Below are 26,913 nucleotides of genomic sequence, written 5' to 3'. Positions count from 1 at the left end.
GGTGTCACAATGAGGATTGGAGGTCAGCTGGGCTCATCGGGGTGGAGTGTCGAATGAGGAGATGTTTGAATTGATACATCTTAGCTGCAGTGACATTTCCCTTGTGGCTACACATACTCATTCACTGTTCATCATAATTCATAATTCCTTGTAAATCCTACAAATTGTTAATCTAACATCACAAGAAAAATAACACCTAACTCTGGGTGCTCTTATCACATCATCATAAAAACACTATGCAATAAAGGGGCTGCTTCATGGGTTCAGGTACTCTATCAGGGGGCACATGCCAGGGATGTCTCCATCATTCTACTTTGTTAAATCTAGTGAGGGACAACTTTATTGTATGTTAGTACAAGAGTACAATATACTGCCACCATGGTCAGCTGGGGTTGGGGTGAACTTGGATGCTATCTGGTCAAAGGGCACATGGCTGGTACATCAAAAAGGGAGTTGGATGAGAGGCTTGCTGCCTATATTTATTTTAACCAAGTTTTGTGGTGTTATTGTGGGTCTAGGGGCTTAGGGGAGGGTGGATGCCTGGTGCAGGCTTAGTGGAGGGGTGAGAGGTTACAGTTACATCATCGCACTGTGAATGAGAACAAGGGCCTTTAGCAGTCAGCTGGACCCGAGGTGGGAGGAAGGGGGTCTCCATGCGCGGTGCTGCGGGAGAACACAGAGAGAGAGATCTCTATTGCTTCCAGCTTGTTTACTTTACATGGTTACATATATGTCATTTAGAATGCGGGGTAGGATTAAGCCATTGTAGTTACAGGTACATCGAACAATATGCGAGCTTATGAACATTGTTATAGGTTACACGTTAACGTTTATCATGAGTACCATGTTACAAAGTAAATTCTATCAACAACAGTCTTGTAGCTTTACTGTCTTTATATATATATTGGGACCAGTATGCAAATTAATCATTTTTATGAACACAAGTATATTTAAAAAGCCAGTGAACATTTGGAATGTGTGCCTTGTATTGCATTAAATGAGTAAATCAACATATCATGCAGAAAAAGACCAGATTTGTTCAGTACAATGGGGCTTGGGTGTATGACTAATAGCTTATGTGCATTGAACATAGGTGAGGATCTTCTTGTTCCGTTTTCAAGATTTTATCCCCTTGATACACATTTACATGAGAGGTTTTTATAACCTTCACAGAGGATCAGCAGTATGGGTGAACCAGGGTGGCACACAGGCATAAAATCCATATTGGTTACTTCAAAAGGGAGAACAAGTTTGGGGGGTTAACCACAGTGTATATCATAAATGTGGGGTCTGCAAGGGGACGGGGCATGTTTGTGGAGAGGAATTGTTTTCTTTAAACTCAACCCTTTACCCGGTCATTCACAGTTCAGTGATGGACTGCGGAAGGTGAAAGATACAGTGTTTGTCATGTAGCTTGTTCGTGCCTAGTTAGTTATAGCACAAAATGGAGTCTGGGATCAGCTTTTTGATGACTGTGTGCATGCATATGAGTCGCCCCGCAGCCATCCCGCATCCCTGGCCACAGGCGCATGGGTGGCTGGTGGACAAGTCATAATCCGCACGTGGGGTTAGAATGGAGGGGAGGGGGTCCCAAAGGACCTTGCCTCCCATACAATCCTAACCTAGGTACACAAGGACTTATGCATAATTAGTAAGTAGCTGCAGCTGGGAATGAGTGAAACATGATCAGCTTTGAAGCTTGTCCCTACAAACTGGCAGATGCAAGAAGGCATTATCAATATGCATCTCCATTAAAGGTTGCCAGCGTAGAAGCAGTCTACATTTCAAGTTCTGGAGTCCAAGGCTCTGGAGACGGTGAGCTTCTGGGGGAAAGTGAGAAAGGGAAGAGTCCCTTTGAGGACTTCTCCAAGAAGTCGCACTACCAGCTGCACCGCCTCAAAGGGACTCTTCCCTTTCTCACTTTCCCCCAGAAGCTCACTGTCTTCAGGGCCCGGGTTCTCTGTAGGCTGGACTATTGCAACAGTCTCGTTCTCAATTTACCTTCCTCTACTCTCCGCCCTCTGCAAATAATCCAGAACAGGGCTGCAAGACCTATCCTTGGCCTCAAATCCAGGGAGCGGATCTTTCCACAACTGAAATCTCTCCACTGGCTCCCGGTGGCTGCAAGGATCAAGTTCAAGACCCTTTGCATTGTCCGCAAGGCTTTCTGGTGCCGGGGCCCACACTGCATCCAACGCACTCTTCCAAAATACCTTTCTTCTCGAGCCCTTCGATCAGCTACCTCCAACTATCTAAGGGTTAGACACTTCTCCAGGCAGAGAGTGGGGGGTAGATGTCTCTCCTCTGCCGGAGCCTTCCTCTGGAATGGCCTCCCTGCCCCTCTCAAACTTGAGCCGGACCACCTAAAGTTCCAGAAGCAGCTCAAAACGTTCATCTTCTACTCTGCATTCTCTCTCTCCCTCCCCTGCTGACATTTCTGTCTGCTGTATGGACTGGTTGGCTGGCTACCCTCAGAGTCTCACTGGGTACCAGGCTCTTTCTTGATCAGTCACCCTTGCACCTTCCTGTGGGCCTACCATGCACTTAGGGGCTGTAACTGTAAAACTACAGTCCCTTGTTCTCATTGCACTACCCAGAGCTGTGCTTCCCTGGCTGCACTTACTCAGAGCATTGCATCCCTGTTTCCCCCTCCTCCTTGCACTCCCCTTTCCATTTCCCCTTGCACGTCTCGTTCTCGCACTTGCACGATCTGAATGACACAAGGCCTAGTAAGATTGTTTGTCTTGTCTTTCCTCTGTCTGCCATCCCTTGTCTTGTCGCCCCTAGAAACACTTGTGTGCAAGCGCGTTATGAATGACTTATCATATCAAGTTGTGATAATATGACAAGGTGCCCAGATCTTTTTGTGTACATTTCATGTTGTGATAACATGGCAAAGTATAAAATGTGCAGTGAACAATTTTTCCCTTCTCTCACCTTAACATGCATCAGTCTAAGATGGTTCCATCTCATTCTGGCCTTGTACTTTTATGGCAAGAGCCAAATGTGTAACCCACACCAGCCATTAGCAGATCTAATGACACTAAATTGTGAAGGAACCCTCATGCATAGGGAGTTTCTCCACTCTTTTATCCTGAATTTCAATAATTTGCCCTCAGAGCACATAGAGAATGGTTGATTGTTCAGCAATCTAACAGGAAGTAAATAAGTGTGCCACCCCTTTAGTAGCTTCAGAGAACCTCCAGCTTGATGAGTGTGTTTTTTTTTATTTTAAACTTTTATAAAACTATTAGGGTAAATTCTGGGGTCGGCAGAGCCGTACCTAGGATCTGCGGACCCCCAGCTCTTAGAAGGCCCTAACTCCTTCCAATGTCCCAAAGAAGTCGAAGTCCACACAAGGAGCAAAGGGTTACTTCTGTTTTATTATAGCAAACAAGCAGGGATCACACGCATGGAGCAAAATACAGTCCAGGCATATCTCACCGATTTTGTGCTCGCAGGCCACTTTTGTACACTTGTGTCGTCACAATCAGCGTCACTTACCAAAATCCTTCCCTGACCCTAACGCCACTCCGGGTTGGTTCCCTGAGTGGTAGGTCCAGTATAGAAACATATAGTGTGTGGTGTTACTGATGGACACTGTGTCAGGTGGTAGAATTGGATCATCCCTAAAAATTGCTACATGAAAAATGTTACATTGAAAACCCTGATGATTGGCTGGGGATTCCCGCAGCCAGCCTGAGTCCCGCAGCTAGCCTGGGACTACCGTTGTTCCCAGCCCGCGAGACACCTGCTCTCGTACAGTGTGTATCAACAAAGTGTGACTATGTGACAGTGTATAACAATGGGGTTCTTCTACTAATGCCACAAGAGTGCTCCATTCCTAGTGCATGCTGTAGGTGGATTGTTGCAATTTGTTGCAAGCTTGGTCCCAGACGTGAGACGGCTGCGTCTTCCAAGCTTCCAGGCCTTGGCACCATGTCAGTTCGGCCGAGTCACGTGTGAGGAGACCGTCGGTGAGGCCAAATTACTTCGATTTAATTTGTATTTTGGCTTGGAATATTCTCTCCTGTAGCCCGTCCCACCGTGGCGTGGTGGGTGAGGAATGTCACTTGCAGCATCATGGCCTTGGCGGCAGCGGCCCCTGTCAGGGCTATTCTGCTTGCACAGCATCTTGCGGCTTGGGATGTCTGTGAGACGATTCTGGCTTGCTGGATTTTCCTAAGGCCTACTTCAGCTGCGATTATGCATTCGGTGTAATTGTCCATAGGGTTAGGTCATAACTTGGTCGGTCAGGTCCCTTGAGTGCTCCTGTCCATCCATAGGGTTAATAGCGTGTAGCATCTGCAAGCATATGCACAAGCTCTTCTGTCATCTTGCGTTTCTGCGGTGCTGTAGCGAGCCCAGGAGGCAAAATAGTAAACATGCAGACAGTATGTATATGTCACTGTCTAGCTCATAGAGCTGTACGCGCATGCTCTTCATGTGGATTGGTGTGTGAGTGTCCCGAATGTTGCACGTGTGCTTCCTGTCTAGCGCAGCTATGTTGTCATGGTGCTTGTGGAGATTTGGGGCCTGACGGTATTTTCTTACCGCCGAAAAATAACTTAGCAACAATCACTCCTTGTATTCAGATTGGGCCATGTACAACAATAATACAGTGGACATGCATTATTTCAGCGCCCAGACATGCATATTTGGTATGCGTAGTTGGTATGCGTGGTTGGTGGTATTTTGGTGAGCATAATTCCCTTGTTTTATTTGTGGCCCCAATATCCAGAATCCCTTATTTTTGCTTAGATTTTTCGTGTAATCACTAGAGAGACCTCAGGCTTGCATTTCTGGAACACCACATTTTCATTTTTAGTGTGCCACCATGGGCAATTTCTCTCTGTCTTATCTACGGCAGCGAGCTATCAAGTGGTATTTTCACTATCTTATATACGGTAGTGAACTATGTCCCGGGCCTCCCTTTTTGTTGACTCATAGACCTCCGACAAACTACAACACACACAGTTAGTTATAACTGCTCATACTAAATTACATTGTGCACACGGCTGCAACCAAATTTGATGTTTAGCTACCTTGAAAATGACAATTGCACTGTCTAAACATCTCCTCACATCATCAGCACTGCTTTGGTAAATATAAAACACACCACCCGTCTGCTTTCAAATATTTTTGTGTATTATAGAAGTTGCATTTAAACACGATCTCACTCTTTACAGAAATAAATAAAATAGCACAGTAACAGCATTGTCTGTGATACACTGAAAAGAGAGTGGCGGAGACAAGAACTCAATTTGCAACATTAACATGTGATTAAAGCACAGGAATCTCCTTTCCTACACTGACTGAATATTCTCGTACACACTCAGCCCCCACAGTTCTGTAATTACCTTATCTGTTCAGCCTGAGTTTTCTTCATCTGTTCTCTTTCTGAATGTGGCTCCCTTGAAGATTAACCCCGGTGAAAACAAGCGTCTTTCGTTCTCAAACCGGGGTTATTGCCTGGAACTCTCAGCTTTTTCAGCAGAAATGCTCCAACCAGGAAAACAGGTCCTTCTCCCAGCTCTCCAAATCCCGACTGTTCTCCCCCTCTCTTCAAACTCCCCCCAGCAAAACCCTCATCACTGCCTCTAGCATGATACTTGCTATGACGCTGCTCCAATCAGAAATTAATCATGCCATCTCCTCCCTCTCTACACAATGGCTCCTTTTTACAGTAACCATTTGTAACCAACTGATTTCCTGTATCTTCGAGCCCTTGGCTTCCTGAGTTATGTGGACAGAGCAGCAGAGAAAAAGAAAAAAAAAAGAATGTGCGTTTAAAAGTTCACTTTCAGAGTAGGCCTATTTCTGCAGTGGAGACACATTTTTATTAGTGGGTTATGTTAAATGCAGTTTTATTAGTCAGGTTAGTTATTAATAATGTTAGTTATTAATTTTCAAATATGTCTCTTGCACCATAGGCATTTCAGGTGAAAAATAGTGTGCATTTTTGAATGTGCATGTGTGCTTTTAACTGTAAAAATAGATTTGCATCTTATATGTTAAAATCGTTTTTGACTGAATAGCCTGGCTTTACTTATATGTCATGTTAATCTGGTAACACATATAGCAATGCACCGCACCCATGTGGTGGCGCTGCATTAAAAAAAAAATTGCTACCTGTGCAGTAGTGCTGTACTCTGTGCTGTAACACGCCAAATATCCTTACATACCCTCCTTTTGTTTTTAGAACTTGGTTACAATCCAAGCCAATTCCTAAAAACAACTTGTTCTTTTTTTCTCAAATTAATTTTTATAACATGTCTTTCTTTGTGATTCAATAAATATTCCACATCCGGATCTATTGGAAAAGTATCCCTTTGAAAAAAATCGAAATATTCCACTTGGCTTTCCCAAACATCATTTGTTACATGAAACAATGTTAACCCCCCAATTGACACAATTGTGTCCTTTGGAACCTGTAAATAAAAAACATTATATTTCACCTGTTTAACCACGTATGTTCCATGGTTTAAATGTACTACCGTCATGTTCTTTAAACAGGTGCTGATCAACCATTTACCTCTGACCATCTTAGCCTGTGCCATTTCTTCACTCCCCATATTGCTAATAATCACTTCACATCCCTCTGATATACGTGGGTCAGATTTCAAACCACAAATAGCATCTGTGGCATCAGGAACAAATGGTTTACCTGGACACATATAATTTTGTTCTTTAAATTTTACACATGTTTCCAGGTTTGGTATTAAATAAACTTCAGGTGCCCATGACTGAAATGCCACCACTTCTGGAGTCTTAATCTTAATAAATTTGTCCTCTTGCCAAAATCCCACGTTATGTACCCACTTCGTTTGATAAATAAGTTCAGGGGCTACATATGGGATGCATAGCAAAAATCCGATCTCTAGTCTTTCCAAGTCCACATATAACGGCATTGCATTACCCATTTCGAATGCAATTTTTACTTGTATTATATCAATTTCCCTCCTGGTCAATCTTTCTATCATTTGACGAATAATATCCTGCGAAACAAAATACAAGGGGATATGTCCTTGAATCAATTGTGAAACTGCAGTTTGAACTTCTCTCATATAATTCGTTAATAGTCTATCAACAGGACTCATTATGTTCAATATTTCATCTAAAGTTCTGTCATGCTTAAGTATTATTTTAGTCGCCCGTTGCATTACATCCGCTTGTTCATTTAGAATGATTGCAGTTTCATTTATGAATCTTACGTGTTCATCCAGTCCCCCTCTAATTCCATCTAATGTTTTTTGTATTATTTCTAGGTCAATACTCAGTTGTTGCACTTTAGTACTCAGTGTTCCTACCGAAATAGAATTGGCTGTTGATATTGTGGTACCTATTATGGCTCCAACTATAGACATTACCAATGATATCGCGAGCATCACCGCACCTCTCTTTCCTCTCTTCTTCTTAATGTCTGCTGAATTCACGAATGTTTTTTCCAATTGCATTAATATATCTCTTATTGACTGCTTAGTGTCCTATTTTCTTATTTCCAGCCACTCTTTAGTCTGTTCAATCTTAATTCCGGTATTGTTCAAGTGTTTTTCAATCAAAATCTCAGGATTCAATGGTATGTATATATTTTGGGAAATCATCCTTCTATCACTCATGATGAATCCTGGTGCCTCTTCCACCGCGATACCAGATGCTGGTCCAGGTTCAATGACAACCTGTGCTTCTGAATTCTTGAAGATCCCTCCAAATATCATCATCATTAACCATTTCATCGGTATCATCTTCAATGCTGATCGCTTTGCAGCCTTGGTCTTCACCCCTCTTTGGGGCTTTCCCGGAATCCGTCCACGTGGGCTCCAGGACTCCATCGTCTCCCGTGGGCTCTGATCCCGGAACCTCTGGCCAAATAATGTTAATTTTCTAAATCAAATAGAAAATAAACAAATTAAGTACATAGCACAATACTAACTTCACCCTTTTGCCAAAAATAAAACATGCTTGGTAAAAATATATATATATTTTTTTTTTCTGAAATTAAACACAAGTTAAAAGAAAACAAGCACATATAAAACAGCATTCAATATTTAATACATTTTCTCTCTGCACACTAACCATGAGCTTCCATTATATATTTTTATTTATTTATTTATTTATTTTATATTATATATTTTTACATATATTACAGTGTTTATGTGCCATTATAGCAATCAACTTTTTAACTTCTTTGTCACTGCCTCCTGATTGTACCCATTTATTTTCTCTTTTTGTGTTCAAGGGACTTTATCTGTTTCTACATGCTCAAGCTGCCTGATCTCATGTCTGGGATGGCATGGTTTGATTTGATTTACATGGACAAACTGCTCTATTGCCGTTTCACCTTCATTTTTCAAAATTTTATAAACTACAGGAGAGACCTTATCTATAATTCGAAATGGCCCCTGCCAGGCTGCTAGAAATTTAGAATTTTTCTGTTTACTTTTTCCAAAATGAAACTTGTACACCTGATCCCCTACACTGTATTCCTTTACTGATGTCTTTTTGTCATAATAAGACTTTGCACTGTCAGCAGCTCTTTCCAGATTTATCTGCACAAAAGCAAATGCATGTTGCAAATGCCTCCTCAGTTCATCAATGTATTCATGAACTGTGGATGCACTCACAAGTGTCTGCTCATGTGTTCTGTATAGTAGGTGTTGTGGTAACACCATTTTCCTACCTGTCAAGACCTCATGGGGGCTAACACCTGTTGCCTTGGCAGGAGTTGATCTGATTGCCATCAAAACCAACGGTAAACGTAAATCCCAGCTGGAACCTGCTTCTGCCACAAATTTCTTTAAAATATCCACAACAGACCTATTGCTTCTTTCAACTGTACCTGAAGACGCCGCCCGATATGCGATATGTAGTTTCCTTTTCACACCTAGTATTTGCCATACCTTACTCATTAGAGTACTTGTGAAATGACTTCCTCTGTCTGACTCAATTCTTTGTGGCAACCCAAACCTTGAGAACACATGGTTCACCAGCAATGTGGCTGCTGTTTGCGCACTACAATCTGGTGCAGAAATGCATTCAATCCACTTCGACATCAAACATACCACACTCAAAATATAACGGTGTCCCCTGCTCGACCTTTTTAAAGGACCTACATAGTCTATTTGCAAATCTGACCATGGGAGAGTTAGGTCTCTTTTCATCAATGGTGCTCTATGCATTGGTGAAGCAGGTTTACATTGGGCGCATACTAGACATCCTCTAGTATATAATTCCACATCTTGGGACATATGTGGCCAGTAAGCATAATCTTTTAGTATTTCTAATGTTTTTTGTGAACCTCTATGGCCTGCAGTTATGGCATCATGTGCATGGTGTAGCATTAGTCCTCTGAATGAAAGGGGTACTACCCACTGTATTTGTCCTGTTATGGACTCTCTAATCATGAGTCCATCCTGTAATCTAATTCGTGTTTTGTTCTTTAATAACACCCTCAACTCTTCTTTTCCCATACAATCATTTTCTGTCAGAGAATTTTGTTCGGGATCTATCAAATGATTATAATAGATTCCCAAAATTTGATCATTCTTTTGTGCCTCAATCAAATCTTGGTCTGGCGTGTCATGACTCCACTGCACCACCGGTTGATCTACCTCCTTTGGTGCTTTAGAACGTGTGACTGCATCAATTTGTATTTTACCCATTAAATAATCAATAGGTAGCAATTCTCCCATCACAGCCCCAATCTTAGCCAGGTGGTCTGCCTTATCATTTCCCTCCTTATCCTCTCCTGGTGTTTTTAAATGCCCACGAATTTTTCTCCAGTATATTGTTAACTTATTCTCTGACACCAATTTGTCTATGGCTTGTATCATTTTTACATGCTTAAGTGGCTTTTTGTTGTATGTAACCATGCCTCTTGCTTTCCAACCAGGCAAATACTCCACAAAGCTATTCCGTGCATAGTCAGAATCAGTCACCAGGACAATTTCACTGAACTTTTTATCAACTGCAGTAGCAATTGCTTTATAAATGGCTGCCAATTCCACCACCTGACTGCTCCTATCTCCAATCCTCATCCCTATACTGGGGACACCTTCACATTTCAACCAGACATTTCCTATTCCTGCCACTAACTGTTTATTACTGTCATTTTCAATGTGAAAAGCACAACCATCCACATATACAGTTGGCAAATCCTTGCATGTTTTTTCATCAAAAGCTTTGTGTGGTGATTGTTCAAATTCCTGCAAACTAGTTTCTACTTCCATTTCATTTGGTATTTGTTCAGCTGCACAGTCATGTAAGTCAGCTAACCCTTGAGCAATTGGGTTCTTTTTATTTTGTCCATATCTCACTTCTACGGGAAAACCTTGTAATGCCAGCGTCCATGAAGTGATTCTGGATTGTGCTAGATTACCTGATCTAATTCTTTTACTCTCTAAAAATTGCAAAGGTTGGTGATTTGTTTCAATAATCACCTTTTCTCCCTGAACAATGGGGCGGAAATGTTGTAGCGCCCACACAGTGGTTAATAGGGCCTTTTCACATTCATTAAATTTCATTTCAACTTGGGAAAATGCCTTACTTGCATATGCAATGGTTTTGTGATTCAAATCGTGTTTTTGTGATAACACTGTTGACATACAATGTTCAGAAAAACCTATTTCTATAAAGAAATCCCTGTCCTTTATGGGGTATGCTAAACATGGTGCGTTTACAAGACATTCCTTTAATTTAGCCACTGCATCAGACTGCTCTTTTTCCCATTTCCATGGAGTATTCAGTTTAAGCAGTTTAGTCAATGGTTGAGTGATTTCTGCATAATTTTCAATGAACTTTCTGTTATAGCCTGTCATCCCTAATAAACTTTTTACTCCTTTCACATTTTTAGGATCTTTTAATCTTTGTATGGCCTCTATTTTCTTCTTTTGTGGATTTAGCCCATGTTCAGTCACTTCATGCCCTAGAAAGTTCACTTTTTTCTTGCACCATTGTGCTTTTTGCAAAGATACTTTGGCGCCTGCTTTCTGCAATTGGCCAAGTACATGTCTTATTTCATCAAAATGGCTTTTCAGGCTTTTATTTTTTATCAGGACATCGTCCACATAAACTATTGTTCCTCTTTCCGCTGCATCCGGCATGGCCTTTCTCAAAAATATGCCAAATTCACTCCCACTATTGATGTACCCGAACGGAGCTCTAAGCCAGGCATATTGAGTCCTGTCAAATGTAAAGGAAAATAAATGTTGTATCTCCTCTGCCAATGGCATGCACCAATATCCAGAGGTGAGATCTAATTTGGTAAATACATTTGAACCATGTATCTGAGCTAGGCCCTGATCAATGAATGGCAGTGGCCATCTAGATACTGGTACTCTTTTATTTAACTCTCTCAAGTCTGCACACAGCCGCCATTGACCATTTGGCTTTAACACACCTAAAATAGGTGTATTGGATGTGCTATGAATGGGCCTGATGATTCCCCGTGATTCCAAATTTTTAATAATCTCTGCCAATTATTCTAAACATGCCAGCGGTAGTCTATACTGGCGTACAAACACTGGATTTCTGCTACACCCTTCTGGTAGTGTGGCCACATGTAAATCAGTTAAACCACAATCATAAGCATCTTTTGCAAATACATCCTTAAACTCCATAAAAATCTCCCTCAGATTGTCCCTTTCTTCATTGCTTTCACACGCATTCGCTAAGGAGATCTGTTCTACCATTTTGGAAAATTCTGGAAAATCTTCTGGTAAGGGAATCTCAGCGCTTTCCTCTAACTGTGTGGCTGTGTCTTTTTGTAAAGCTGCCACTTTTAAATATTTTGGCATATCAGCTTCCACTTCAATGGGCTGATTTTCTGTTTCATTTTCATTTAAATTAAATATTATGCAATCCTCTTGATGGCAGCACACTGTCTCATTGGAATCATAAGGATACACAGAATGAATTTTAAATATTCCTTTGGGCTGAGAGTCCAGGTGTTCTGGCAACTCACCCTTGGCATCTACATACTTTTCAGGAATATTTCCAATCACCATGTTATTTAAATCTGCCGTATAATGTGATTTTTGTATGGCCATTCCTAATGGGGAGTTTTCCTCTAAATGAATATCCTGACAACCTTTATTATTTACCATAATTTTTACAGATCCTTCACCAATATCTACCAATGGAATGTATTCATAATCCAGGCCTTGCTGTTTTATGGATTCATTCAGGCATACAAATGCATCAGAGCCTTTCATCTGCTGTCCATTTTTGCATTTCAGTGTTATTGCAAACTGTTTTGTAAATGCAGGAATAATAGTATCTTTCCTCATTTGTAATTCGATTGCATAAGGAACCAGTTGTGCACAATGATAAGCCCTTCTTTTGTCTTCAAATTCAGGTGCCGGACCACCCAGGCGTGACCATATTTTTTGATTAAGGAAATCTAACACCATACACATTCTGTGCATGATGTCATTGCCTATGTAAAATTCATTTTGTGCTCCACTCACTATCCATACATTATGGTAAATTGTTTTCTGCCCAATGCTAATTTTAAGCATGCATCTGCCTGCAATTCGGTTTTCAAAGTCTGGACTGTCCAACCCAGAAACATATTGGTTTTTAATCCTAAATCTCAGGATTTCTTCCCTCTCCATTATTTTTTGCAACAATTTCTCATTAATGAAACTCCTTTCATGTTCAAGCGCTAAAGTGGCTTTTATTGTTTTAAAATAGTCATTTATACCAACATGAACCCATGGTTGCTCATCTTCCATGTGTATTTCTGCCAGAGTGGTAATGTGTTTTTCTGAATCTGTTTTAGGAGTAATATTCTGTTTGCATGTTTTCTCTTTTAAATAAAAACATAATGTGTGCTCATCTATGGCAGTCTGCCAATTTTTCCTTGGGTCCAAGTATATTTGTACAGGTAGTTTTTCATTGTCGCTCTGCATTTGTCTTGACACATTAATATAACAGTGACACTAGGTATGCAGCTATTCTGGAGATATACCTCCACAGCATCATTTGTTTTGGCAACGGTGTGACATTCATTTCTATTGCTGTTTTGTGATTTTAGTTTCTTAGGCCTCAATGGTTTTTTGGTTAAGGACCACAGCACTCCATTCACCCCATCTATTAGAGGAGACGATCTTTTCATACAATCTGTCCCCATCAGAAATGGAATTTCACAAATAGATGTGATCAATACCTCTTGTTTCATTCTGTGCTTTCCTATTTTTATGTCAACCTCAGTTACACCTATGATGGGCACCTCCTCCCCATTAAAGTTATGCACTGGGCCTTGATTTTCCTTCACTGTGATCTGACTCCGTGGGGGTCTCCCTTCATTGATACTCTTTACCAGCTCCTTGGACATAATTGTGGCCTGTGCGCCAGTGTCAATCATAGCAAAGGTGTGGCATTTTTCTTCTACAGTGATGGGTGCATAATATCTGTCCTCAACTTCCTCTAATACACATAAGAAATGTGAATTCTTACTGATTTCAGGGCTCACCTTTCTCAGGTCTTTTTCACTTTTGGCTATACACATTGGTAAATGGAAAGACATTTTTCCCTCCTTTTTACCCATTTCTGCGCGAGAGACTTTATTCATTTCTCCATGATCAGAGGTTTTTTGGAGTGTGGCCACTGTTCGCCCTTCCATCTGGGTAACATCAGAGACCACATTACAACCTTCTAACTGAACATGTGTAACAACATCATTCATCAATTTGTCATTTTTTAATTCTGTGCATTTGTGATCATTTAGTGTGATACCAGCCCTTTCAGCCTCTTCAAAAATATGTGGCTCAAAGAATTCTTCAGGTGATTGACTTGTACCCTCCTTGTGAGTATTTCCTTTTTCTGTCTGTGTTTGGTCATTGTTTTGCTTGCCCAGGGAAGGAGCTATAGCATCCCCACTTACTCCCTGTCCACTGGTATTCCCCATGCATGAGTCATTTTTCTTAAGTCCTTTTTTCTTTTGGAATTCCTAATGTTTCTTTTTCATTTGTACAAATCTTTACTGTTTTATTTAGCTCTAGGTTAAACCGTACCTCTTTTTTAGAATTATTTGCGCTTTCTGTCACAAGTTCATTTACTGGCACTTTCACATTTAATCCATTAGGCATCTCAGAGTCGTTATGCAAAATTATATCAGAGCAATCTGTCATTTTGGCACTGCAGTTATCATGAGTACTTAGTCACTTTTCGGAAGCCCCCCGGTCATTGCTATGGCCATCAGCCCCCTCTTTGGAAGGTTGTTTTTGCGCTGTACAGAGCTTTCATATTTGCTCAGCTAACATTTTCACTTGGGCCTCAAGGCACTGGAACCTTTCCATCTCTCTAGGATCCTCTTTCTGTGGTCTAGGTCGATATTGGTTGTTTTCCCCCTGATTGGATCTATTCTGATACCTCTCAGGTGAATGATGTCGGTTGGGATGGTTTCTGAACTCTTGATTCATTTGTGGAGGGGAGCGGGTTGCACCCATCCTTTGATTATAATCCCCTGGTGGGGAATCATTGTACTGGCATGGATTGTAGTTCACGTTTTGCCTCATGTCCTGTCTCTCAGATTGTGGGTACTGGCCCCTAGGTTGATTTCCATTATCAGTAAATCGATCCACATATCGGGGCCTATCCTGATTACCATATATCATGGTGTTGGGATCAAATCTGCTCTGTGTCCCCAATGACTGGTAGGGACCATCATTTCTTTGATCTTGATTTTGTCTCTGGTTATTGTTCATACCTGCCATGTCAGGCCGATATCCTACCCGGGGTCTGTCCCCTAAATACCTAGGGCTGATGTAGCTCTCTCTATTACTAGGATCATGTGATTGGAACATTGGTACAGGAAATGGCGATCTTTGTTGATTACCCCTTTGTTCAGGTGTCACATTATTTTTACCTTGGCTTTGAGCAGACTCAAGGGACATTTTGGCTGACCTGATTTCCATTACTGTGGCTGAGGGTTCTTTAGATTTAGGTCTAGTATCTTTCATTTTATCACTTTCTCTACCCTGACAATAAAGTACCTCATATAGTTTTGTGCTTTGATGTACAATCCATTCAAGGGACTTGTCACGGTCAAATTCACGGGCCAATTGGGATATGATGTCTTTCTGTAGCCCATAGAAGTATGCAGTTTTAAACTCATTGGAATTTGAGTCAAAAGATACATCAAAGCGAGAAAATGCTCTTTTTAAGTCTTGTAAAAATTGGCGAGGGGATGTATTAGGTCCAGCAGTAATTGTGTAAGCGACTTTCTTTGCCTCCTGCAATGACTGAAAAGGAGAAAAATGACGCCTAATTTCTTTTTCAAACTCCAACCATGTCATATTCTGCTGTTCATTTAATCCCCTTATGATGCTGGCCGTCGGGGCATCTAAAGTTAAATGAAAATATTGTCTGTACTGTTCCTTAGGTATCTGGAGTGCTTTAAAAATGTCCTGCACCGCTTCTAAATGATCCTCAATGCAGCATTCACCTCCCTTTTTAAATGGTTTGATCAGGGCTTTAATGGATTTCATTATTTTTATGGGGCTATTTGTTGCAATGCATGGAATTGCACTATTTTGTGATTCAATCCTGTTTTCAGGTGTATGATATTGGTGGCTGCCCCCAATGGGAGTATCAAATCCCCCAAGGGCGCTGCAACCAAGTTCAGTCACCGGCCCAGTCACTGGACCACTAGCTCTTTGGGCAGAGCTAGAATTCACCTCCACTCCATTGAATGTGGTACCCTGCCGCCTCTCCTGGGACCTGGGAATGCACATTTTCTATTCTAAGTCTTTACACTTTTTAAGGAGTCTGTTGGCTTCATCTTGCAAATAGTTGTTTTCATCACTCATCTTATTAATCACCTCCTGCATGTCGCACATTTGCATTTGGCATTCATTGAACTCTTTATTTCTCTTGTCTCTTTCTTGAATCATTTTAATCATTTCTTGTTCTGCGCTCTGGAGATCACATTCTTTTTCACAATGTTCTTTTTGTAAAATCTGCTTTTCTGAAACAACCTCATCTTTATCCTGTCTAATGTGGTCCACTAAGGCTTTTAAGTGTACCAATTCTTGCTCACTATCCTCAAATTGTTTCTTGCTTTTGGATAACTGAGTATCAAAGTCTCTGCATTTTAATTGCATGTCTTTTTGGCATACATCCAAATCTGCTCTCAACATTTCCTGATTTTTACTTGCCCCATCTAATTCAGTCTTTAACCTGTTAGTTAGCTGAGTATCATTCTCTTGCATTCGCAGGGACTTGTTTAAAATAAACCATATTTTGCCGCATAGCCGTATTAAACAGTCTTTCTCTGCACTTTTATCGGCTGCATTCAATAATCTTGTAAGGCAGACCTGAATTATGCTGCCTTCTGCAAAAATATTGTCTAGTTTTTCTTTCTGCACCTCACCCTGAATGCGTTCACGCCATTCTAACGTGCTATTCAACGACCAATTTCCATGTGCAAACAACTTTGCCTCTAAATATTGCACTAGATCTGAGAATGTGGTTTCCCTTTGTGACATTCTGAAATTCGTTTTTAGTGGCACACTGCTATTATAAAATGGGTTCCCTTTAATGTGCAAATGGCAGTGTGAGACACGCTTGCCACGCCCAGTAGGTACTCTATGATCACTTTCCCGGCCTGCAACGCACCATAAATACGTAGGGTATTTTGTGGAGATTTGGGGCCTGACGGTATTTTCTTACCGCCGAAAAATAACTTAGCAACAATCACTCCTTGTATTCAGATTGGGCCATGTACAACAATAATACAGTGGACATGCATTATTTCAGCACCCAGACATGCATATTTGGTATGCGTAGTTGGTATGTGTGGTTGATGGTATTTTGGTGAGCATAATTCCCTTGTTTTATTTGTGGCCCCAATATCCAGAATCCCTTATTTTTGCTTAGATTTTTTGTGTAATCACTAGAGAGACCTCAGGCTTGCATTTCCGGAACACCACATTTTCATTTTTAGTGTGCCACCATGGGCAATTTCTCTCTGTCTTATCTACGGCAGCGATATATCATGTGGTATTTTCACTATCTTATATACGGTAGTGACCTATGTCCCGGGCCTCCCTTTTTGTCGACTCATAGACCTCCGACAAACTACAACACACACAGTTAGTTATAACTGCTCATACTAAATTACATTGTGCACACGGCTGCAAGCAAATTTGATGTTTAGCTACCTTGAAAATGACAATTGCACTGTCTAAACATCTCCCCACATCATCAGCACTGCTTTGGTAAATATAAAACACACCACCCGTCTGCTTTGAAATATTTTTGTGTATTATAAAAGTTGCATTTAAACACAATCTCACTCTTTACAGAAATAAATAAAATAGCACAGTAACAGCATTGTCTGTGATACACTGAAAAGAGAGTGGCGGAGACGAGAAATCAATTTGTAACATTAACATGTGATTAAAGCACAGGAATCTCCTTTCCTACACTGACTGAATATTCTCGTACACACTCAGCCCCCACACTTCTATAATTACCTTATCTGTTCAGCCTGAGTTTTCTTCAGCTGTTCTCTTTCTGAATGTGGCTCCCTTGAAGATTAACCCCGGTGAAAACAAGCGTCTTTCGTTCTCAAACCGGGGTTATTGCCTGGAACTCTCAGCTTTTTCAGCAGAAATGCTCCAACCAGGAAAACAGGTCCTTCTCCCAGCTCTCCAAATCCCGACTGTTCTCCCCCTCTCTTCAAACTCCCCCCAGCAAAACCCTCATCACTGCCTCTAGCATGATACTTGCTATGACGCTGCTCCAATCAGAAATTAATCATGCCATCTCCTCCCTCTCTACACAATGGCTCCTTTTTACAGTAACCATTTGTAACCAACTGATTTCCTGTATCTTCGAGCCCTTGGCTTCCTGAGTTATGTGGACAGAGCAGCAGAGAAAAATAAAAAATAAAATGAATGTGCGTTTAAAAGTTCACTTTCAGAGTAGGCCTATTTCTGCAGTGGAGACACATTTTTATTAGTGGGTTATGTTAAATGCAGTTTTATTAGTCAGGTTAGTTATTAATAATGTTAGTTATTAATTTTCAAATGTGTCTCTTGCACCATAGGCATTTCAGGTGAAAAATAGTGTGCATTTTTGAATGTGCACGTGTGCTTTTAACTGTAAAAATAGATTTGCATCTTATATGTTAAAATCGTTTTTGACTGAATAGCCTGGCTTTACTTATATGTCATGTTAATCTGGTAACACATATAGCAATGCACCGCACCCATGTGGTGGCGCTGCATTAAAAAAAAAATTGCTACCTGTGCAATAGTGCTGTACTCTGTGCTGTAACACGCCAAATATCCTTACAATCCATAGGGTTAATAGCGTGTAGCATCTGCAAGCATATGCACAAGCTCTTCTGTCATCTTGCGTTTCTGCGGTGCTGTAGCGAGCCCAGGAGGCAAAATAGTAAACATGCAGACAGTATGTATATGTCACTGTCTAGCTCATAGAGCTGTACGCGCATGCTCTTCATGTGGATTGGTGTGTGAGTGTCCCGAATGTTGCACGTGTGCTTCCTGTCTAACGCAGCTGTGTTGTCATGGTGTGTCCAACGACCTGCAACATGGTTTGCGGGAGATTCAGTCGATTCGGTCCATATAATCATCTCCATCTCAGACTTGACTGTCGTTGCTTGGTTTGGATAGAGTCCGTACCATCGCCGGGTTATATGGTCGTATAGCTGGGTACCGTTCGTAGTGCATTCTCATGCTTGGAGCAGTGGGGATTGGTGCAACCTCCTAGGGTCTGTGGTTATTGTCGGGGGTGCATTTTCCGGTTGGCGGTCCCGTCGGGTGGGAAGGGACACTCTGATTTTCCCTCTTCAAAGTGCAAAATCAATCTGTGATAAAACTTTGGGATTTGTTGCATGACATAATGCTGGCGGGATCTACCACTGCCACCAGTGGCATTTATGAAAATTGTCCCAGTTCCGAGTTTACCTCTGGTGGGGGTGGTATTTGTGAAAGTCCTCCAGAGGAAGTGAACAAAGACCACCTTGTCAGTTCTAATCATACAAAGTATCATCAGGGAATCCCAGCTTTGCACCCCATTAACCTGGCACATTCCCCAACTTTTTTAAACGTTAGCACCTGCACTTTCTCATCTGTATAACTATATCATACTAAAAATTGGGGCCATTTTGTATCTTTGACTTCCACCTATGAGGTGAAGCTAAATATAGACAGACCTTCAGCTGAAAATCTGCCTGAAATACCGCAGGCGGTATTCCTATAGAATACAAATGGCAATTTCTTTCAGAATTTGGTGGCCTGTAAATGCAGCAGCACTTAGCTAATACTACCAGATTTACCATTACTACCCAACTTATTATCAGGCCTGTAGGGTTTTGGGGATTAGGCAGAAATGAATAATTGATGTACTTAACTGTCCCTACATAAAGCGAAATGTACTAGTTGTATTCTGATTTCTACAGCAATTTACATATTTCTAACTAAAATCTGTCTGCGATATTGCACATATGTGTACATTGTTTTCTGGGCTCTACCCCAAAAATAACAACAACCAAGAGAATGCACATGTTGGCTGATTAGTGGTCTGTATGTATTTTTGTTCAAACTGGCAGGCAAACTTTGTTTTTTCCCATGATTTGTATGGAGTATTTATTTTATTTGATATTTTATTGAGCATGTGTTAGGTGCCTATACAACAGAATTGTGTTTCAAATCGTCACAAGGCTAAATGCAAGGCAACAGGGGAAAGACTAGCAATGGCAAAAACAGTAAACAAACAGTCATAGTCCTACTAGGCCTTGTGGCATTAGGACGTGCAAGTGCTGTGAGGAGAAGTGCAGGAGATAGGGATGGAAGGAGGGGGGGAGCAGAGCAGTGGACAAGTGCGGATGAAGGGCCAAGCAGGGGAGCCAGGAGGAGAACCTCAGCTAGGTGCTAGTGCAGGCAACTCCCAAGGGTGGGATGCAGAGCCGCCAGGCAAGGGCCCTCAACGGCAGTGCAATGGGGTCAGAGGTTGTTGGTATTGACTGGGAAGAAGGGCCTGGAATCCTGTGAGCTACATGAGGATCAGGCCACCTGTCACAGCGGCAGTGGGGGATTAACAGGGAATAGAAAAGCAGAGTTTTGAGCAGTTTACAGAACTTAAGGCTCAATTCTGAGAGGGGCAGGGAGGCTGTTCCAAAGGGAGGCACCAACCGAGGAGAGAGACCTGCCCCCTACTTTCTGCTTGGAGAAGCATTTGACAGTCAAAGAGTTGGAATTAGAGGAGCGTAGAGCTCTAGCAGGGGAGTAATCATGAAGAGAAAGTTGGAGAGAGCAACAGAACATACTTTATAAAAGACAATTAGTTACACTCGTACACATACATTTAATATTTTTCACCTTCATAAGTAGTACATCATATGCACTTTTATACAACATTTGTGTGTAGTACACCTTTGTTGTCTTCAGGTCCCAGAAGGCCTTGTGAATGATGCATAGGGTCTTGAGTTTGAACCTTGCAACCACCAGCAGCCAGTGGAGAGATTTTAGGGCTGGAGAGATGCAGTCCCTGGGCTTGAGGCCAAGGATAAGTATTGAAGCTCTATTCTGGATTAGCTGGAGGGGGTGTAGGGAGGAAAGAGGGAGATTGAGAAAGAGGCTGTTGCAATAGTCCAGCCTAAAGAGGACCAGAGCTTTGGAGACATTGAACTTCTGGGGGAAGGTGAGGAAAGGGAGAATGCTGCTGAGGAAGTGGAGCTGAAAGTGGGACTTCTAAGTAAGGTTCAGAGGTTTGTGGCCTCACAAGATGGTGGGGGTAGAGGTCCCAAAGAGGGTGGCCAGAGGTTAGGGGGAAAAGAGGGCGCAGGTGTCCCATTGAGAAGGATTGCAGTCTTACTCGTATTAAGGCAGAGATCATTAGCTCCACACCATGCCTGCATGGCGGACAGACAGTCAGGAATGAGGGAGGAGGAAGAGGAAGTAGTAGAGGGAAGTTTGAAGGAAAGCTATCTCATCAACATAATACTGGAAATGAGGCGAGAAGGGGGAGATCAGATAAGCAAGAGGGGCGGGATAGATACTGAAGAGCGATGGCGATATGATAGAGCCCTGGGGGACGCCACAGGTAGAGAGTGTGGTGGTGGAGGAGAAAGGGCCCAGTTGCAGCTGGGAAGTACGGTTAGTGAGGAAAGAGGTCAGCCAATCCAGTGCCCGGTTAGTGATGCCGAGGGTGTCACTGAGTCATTTTATGACGATAGAATGTTTGACTGTGTCAAAGGCAGAGGAGAGCTCAAGGAGAATGAGGACAGCGGGAGAGATGGAGCTGTGATTTGCAAGCATTGTTTCACTGGTGTTCAGGAGAGCAGTTTCTGTACATGTGGATGCCTGGAATCCAGATTCATAGTCATGAAGGCAACCGACAAGATCAGTGTGGACAGTCAATTGGAGGAGGACCAGCATCTCAAAGAGTTTACCCAGGAAGGGGATAGTGGAGGTAGGATGATAGGTAGCCAGGCAGGAGGGGTCAGCAGATGGCTTTTTTAAGTTTTAAGAGAGGGTGCACAAGGAGTGCTTGAGGGATAGAGGGAAAGAGTCAGTTGTGAAGGAGTGGTTACAAAAGTCAGCAAGAGCCGGGGTGAGAGAGGAGATGCTTAACCAGTTCTTATTTAGTGCAAAACAAAATGTACTACTTAAAGTAGCTTTTTTGGTTATTGAAATGGGTACCTATTTGTTTTTGAATGTAAACTATAGACAATATATACACAGTACATTATTAGTGAAGTTCCCAGATTCTTTGATCAAAAACAACAAATGTTTTTCTTTATAAAGTACAGTGTTCTTAATATATTTATGAGATAAATACATAGGAGCTGATAGAGTACAATTTGGTGGTGTGAGTTGGCTGGAATACGTTTCACCTACGTGAGGTGTAATTTAATGGCAGAAAATTGACTAAATTCCCATGCGAATCCACACTAAACCTCTGCTTATCGGAAAAACAGAGAGAAACCATACGTATTCCTGAAACCTGCTGGCAAATATTCGACTGCTGAAATTTGAGATGGAATTATAATGCTTTGGAAGCAACGGAAAACTGCTTTACAAATGATACATTTTAGCAGTTTAAACAACTGATTGAGGATGCGTTTCACCGACAATAACGCATAAACACAGCCATCCCTTGTGCATAGCTAAGAACCACGCAGAGAACTACTGTTCTAAATAAAGCAAGAATAGCAATGAGGAGGTGGGGAATGCCATGGTAAAATCCAAACAATGTGGAAAAGATTTATCAGAGCTCATATCACAGTTACATGATGAACAACCTGGCATTTTCCTGGAAGTCACTGAACAAATAGAACATGAATTTACACCAACTCTATCAATTACCAATCCATCCTATTATAATTAATGGTGAAGCTGGTCCTGGCAAAACCTTCATCATTGAAACAATCTATACATTTTTACAGGAAAAAGCAAACACCAGCCTCTCATATGTTCTTACAACGCCTCACAGGTTTAGTTCATTAAAACACAGGAGGTGTAACTTTACATCAACTCCTTAAACTTTAACAAAGGTCTTTTTCTCGCACATGAAATCCTATTGACCATACAGAGGTGCACTTGCTCCGTGCACACATGTTCTCTTTCACACTCCTCAAATCACGTTTAGACCATGAAGTGATGGGCGTAAATTAAGCCACAGGAGATTTTGTTTTGGCGGATGGAGGACTTTTTAATGAATACCATATAAGTGAGACCTTGCATTATTTCAGCTGTCACAACCAGAAAATCAAGGAAACACCCTCTGACCTACCCCAATATCAGATGTGTTACATGACATTTACATTGGCAGAACTTCCGCCATGTGACACTCACGGGACATGCATAACTTAGGGTAATTGAGGCGGATACCTCTTCTTGAAGTTCCTGGGTACATTCCAGTTAGGCCTGTTTCAAGTATTGACTGCAATTACTTGTTTAAAGTGGTACATTTATTGAATAGCTTGTACTCCATGAACTGATTTCCTGAATTCATGTTTCTTACTCTTTGCAGAAAAATTCGTAAGAGAGTTCCCAGGACACATTTGAAAAGAGCTTCTAGAAGACCATGTGCACCCATTTTTCTAAAGAGGCCGTTCCATTTGAACCAAAGACGGGCAGTACATGAGCCAATGGTTCTAATGCAGTAACTGATATCGCTTCTCAAAAATGGACTCTACAAAGAACATTCAAATATTAATCTACAAACAAGCAAGCATGGGGGACAATGTCCAGGTCAAATGAAAGGAGTTCAGCTTTCAGATCACAAGAATAGCTTTGTAATTCTAATAAGATTAATTGTATACGTTTTATATGTCAAAGAAAAATACACAACTGTAGTCTGAGAGAAAAAATGATTGACAAGGATTGCATCAATAGCATAAACACATACACTCTCAACTCATGCATCCACAGAACTGCAATATGGGAAGTAGACTGTTTCAAATGTCTTCACTCTGAGTGGGCAGCAGATATTCCAATTTACGCACAATTCATCGATTGTACCATAACAGTGTTTTTTACTATGTTATTTAAAATGTTGTTTCTAACCAAATCCTGATTCTGTCTTTCTATGTTAAATGTTTCTGAAACAAAATACTATTTTGATTTATCATTTCAGCAGAAAAGGTTAATAGATTGTATATGAAACCTGGTCTGGTCTGGAAAAATGACCAGGTCACATTTCATGCAGCTGTTTCCTCTCCTTGGCTCTACGGCAAAACATATTGGGAGTTGCTTGTTACTCTATTGCACACTTGTGTTGAATATTCCTCTGGTATATTGTATATTCTTTGCAATGTTTTATATATTGTTCAAAGACATAAGTTGCTTTTGCAGGTATACTCCCTGATGACACTATGACCCCGGGGATGAGCCATGTCCCTTTTTATCACCATACGTTTTATAAATGTCTTTGATGGAGAAGTCACGTCTGCTGAGCTACCCATGTCTGACCGTGACAGTGAATACAGGGTGTGTTGTCTGTCCTTTGCAGAAAACATTGCTTAGCAGAGTACATTTAACTGTGTCCTTCCATACCCTTACCATAGATGACAAAATGAAAAGTAATCACAGGAACGCAAACATTTTCGAGCTTATAAATCCTGGCCTTAAATACCATAATTGTAGTAAGCTGAATTTACTCGGCCAATTCTGGAAAAAAGCAGAATCTCTTTAAAGCTCGATGCACATCATATATTTCTTTCCTTCTCATTGTAAGATTCCCATGACTTTATCATATTTTATAATTGGTCTCTGGATAATCTGTTCAAAACAAACAGGAATTGATGTTATACTTGTGTCCAGACCATACCAATTGAATGACGAGCTGTCTGATTTTTTTTTAATGTTGTTTTGCAAACTAGTGTAAGAACAGACAGCTTTGCTAATGAATATCTCTAGATTGACCTTGGCCTGTCTAGTCAGAGTTTCAAGAATGTGTTCAAAATCTTGCTCCGAGGATCTAACTTTAACGTACTGTATACTCAATGTTTTTTATATTAGTGTCTCCAAACTCGTTATATTTTGTTAGTGAAGATTATCTGTTTAACGTTTCCTTCCTATCGTGTATCTGTTTGTGTAAGATAACCCCTCTGTTTAAATGTATTTCTATTCATATTAATAGCAAGTGCTTCTTATGCTGGATAAAAGAACCAATAAAAATTGTACTTTTTCTTCAATAAAAAGAGCAGTGTGCCGCAATCCTTACGTATTTGATTATTATTCTTTTAAATTAATGTGTTGCTTTTAAATTAAGAGAAATAGGAAACGTCCTGTAGATTAAGATAATATGACATTTGAATTTTGAAGGTTCTCAAGTGTGAACGCCTTTGTAATGTGTAAGGCTACAGCGCCTGTGCTACAGCTTCTCTTTTTCAAGCACACCATCTCTGATCAACTCTGCAGGCAACTGAGGAGCAATCTAGGGCTTGAAACCTGCCTCCTCTTGCCACTCCCACCTCCTATGGATTGGTTGGACAGCAGGAGGGGCAAGATAAAATCACTGTGACTCGGCAGAAGTGATCCATCAGGGCACATGTACATGGACCTGGTCCTCTTGATGGACTTAATGATGGAATCCTGCCACTGCAATTCAAACTGACTGACAGAAGGGTGGGTGCTGCTGTTTCCAGAACTTTTCCTTGGCTCGTGTGATGAGCCTGGCTACATTACCCCTTTTTTAAGTCTATTCAGCAGACAAACACAACTTTATAGAAAGCAACATGATTTAATTGTAATTAATGTATTCAGTCCTCATAAATGGCTTTATAGGTTTACAGACCCAGACAAACCCTTTGGCATGTGCTTTGGTTGTTCCAATATACACAATCATTTTCTAATATCCTTGTGTCCACTAAATTAAAAGTTTGATTTCTTCAGCTTAATGTATCCTTTTAACACAAGTACACAAATCTAGTCCCCCTACTGTCCTTTTCGCTGTCAGCTGCTGAAGCTTATTTTTGAAAACCTTCTTTTGTGTCCTTGAAATCAATGCTGGCAGATATTGAAGATGTAAGTTCCTTATGTAATGCCTCATTAGTTCCTGGGTCATGATACAAATGGCACTGCTGTAATTAAAGCATGCAGTTCGTAGGTGATCTGTTGGTTCTGTTGCACACTCTCTTCCCTCTGAGGTTGACAGTCATTGCCCAAAGACAAATTTGGATATTTATTAAATGCAAATCTAGCTCCTGGGCCTGAACTAAAATGGCACCCTCTAGCAAATCTGTCCTCAATGCCGGACTCCAGCAATGGTCTCTGGTTTTCCCAGGAATAAACACCAACAGTGTATAATCTGGCTTTTAAAGAATTGATTGCTCTTCTGCTTAACTCAGAAGTTGGATATATGATTCGTTATTTATAACACACTTAATACCCAGAGGTTTCTAATCGTGGCCCCGGGGATCGAACCTGTGTTGAACCGTGTTGTCTTGCTTCCAAGGCGAGCATGTTGCCCCTGAGCTATCCTCCTGAGCTTTCCAAAATGTCTTCCGGATCCCTCTTCCAGGACTTCCCCATTCTCTCTTCTTTTGGAATCAGCCCATCTCCTTATGGTATACTTTTAAAACACCATAGGGTTAAACTATGTAAAGACATATAGAACATCCTCTGAGTAATCACTGATGTACGTATCTCCTATTGGTTGTATTTTCAGATTGGATGCTCGAGTTACATGACACTACAAAAAATTACATCCCTATTACAGGGGGCGCTGTCGGACGTCAACGAAGATGGCCGCCTGACAGAGTAGCTGCACCGTTACCCTAAAATCCTGATAAAATCCTGCGCATCCAGAACCCAATCCCAAGCGAATTGAGGCTGAGGTTGAAGCGATTAACCCATGGGACCAACCGACCCCGAAAAAAGGCGACGGCTGCCCTCTAAACCTGCCGGACCTTGCTCAGTCATTTAGGGTGGTGCGGAGCTGGCAAGGCCTCCTGCCCCTCCCCCACCAAAGCGCGGCAGACAGCAGCTGGAGCCACCGGCTGCCGTGTGCCCTGTGAGCGAGCGGCTGGCCTGCCGGGTTGAGGGCCCCCCCCCTCTCCAACCGCCTCGACTTGCCCTGGAGGACTCGTGACCAGCCCGGTGCCCGCCAGCTGAAGCCCGCGAGATACGGGGCCAGGTGAGTACAGGGAGCACAGCGTTGGGCGGAGTGGACCCTGACGCAGCGGCACAGTAGCCGGAGAACAGAAGCGGCCTTGCCCTCTCCAGCGGCCGCTGTGTGCACTGGGGGTGAGCAGCAGGCCGGCTGGGTCGAGGGTGGCCCCCTCCACTGTACACTACCTGACGACCACCGGAGTGGGACTGCTCCCTCCCCCCAGCATACACATATGATCTGCGCGGGCCAGGGAGAGTGGGCAACCTGAGATAAGGACGAGGATTGCTTTGTGCGGCTGCTGGGGCCGCGGGGTCTGTGCCT

At 41.8% G+C, this 26,913-nt stretch overlaps 1 protein-coding gene across 4 annotated transcripts in view; it reads left to right on the top strand.

The window, feature by feature from the left end:
* Window positions 1-24,695, top strand: part of MTA3 (metastasis associated 1 family member 3) — a 1,736,304-nt gene extending 1,711,609 nt beyond the window's left edge. For 2 of the 4 annotated variants that reach the window (XM_069608476.1, XM_069608475.1), the window contains one exon: window positions 23,008-24,695. In XM_069608476.1, coding sequence (XP_069464577.1) covers window positions 23,008-23,019 — 12 coding nt within the window. In that variant the 3' untranslated portion in view covers window positions 23,020-24,695. The remainder of the gene's footprint in view (window positions 1-23,007) is intronic. The other 2 variants (XM_069608474.1, XM_069608473.1) reach the window with 1 other exon arrangement.
* Window positions 24,696-26,913: the final 2,218 nt, after the last annotated feature.

Source organism: Ambystoma mexicanum, chromosome 4q (genome assembly GCF_040938575.1).
Source record: "Ambystoma mexicanum isolate Mex_15411 chromosome 4q, UKY_AmexF1_1, whole genome shotgun sequence".
Lineage (NCBI taxonomy): Eukaryota > Metazoa > Chordata > Amphibia > Caudata > Ambystomatidae > Ambystoma > Ambystoma mexicanum.
This window is presented reverse-complemented; position numbering and strand designations above follow the sequence as displayed.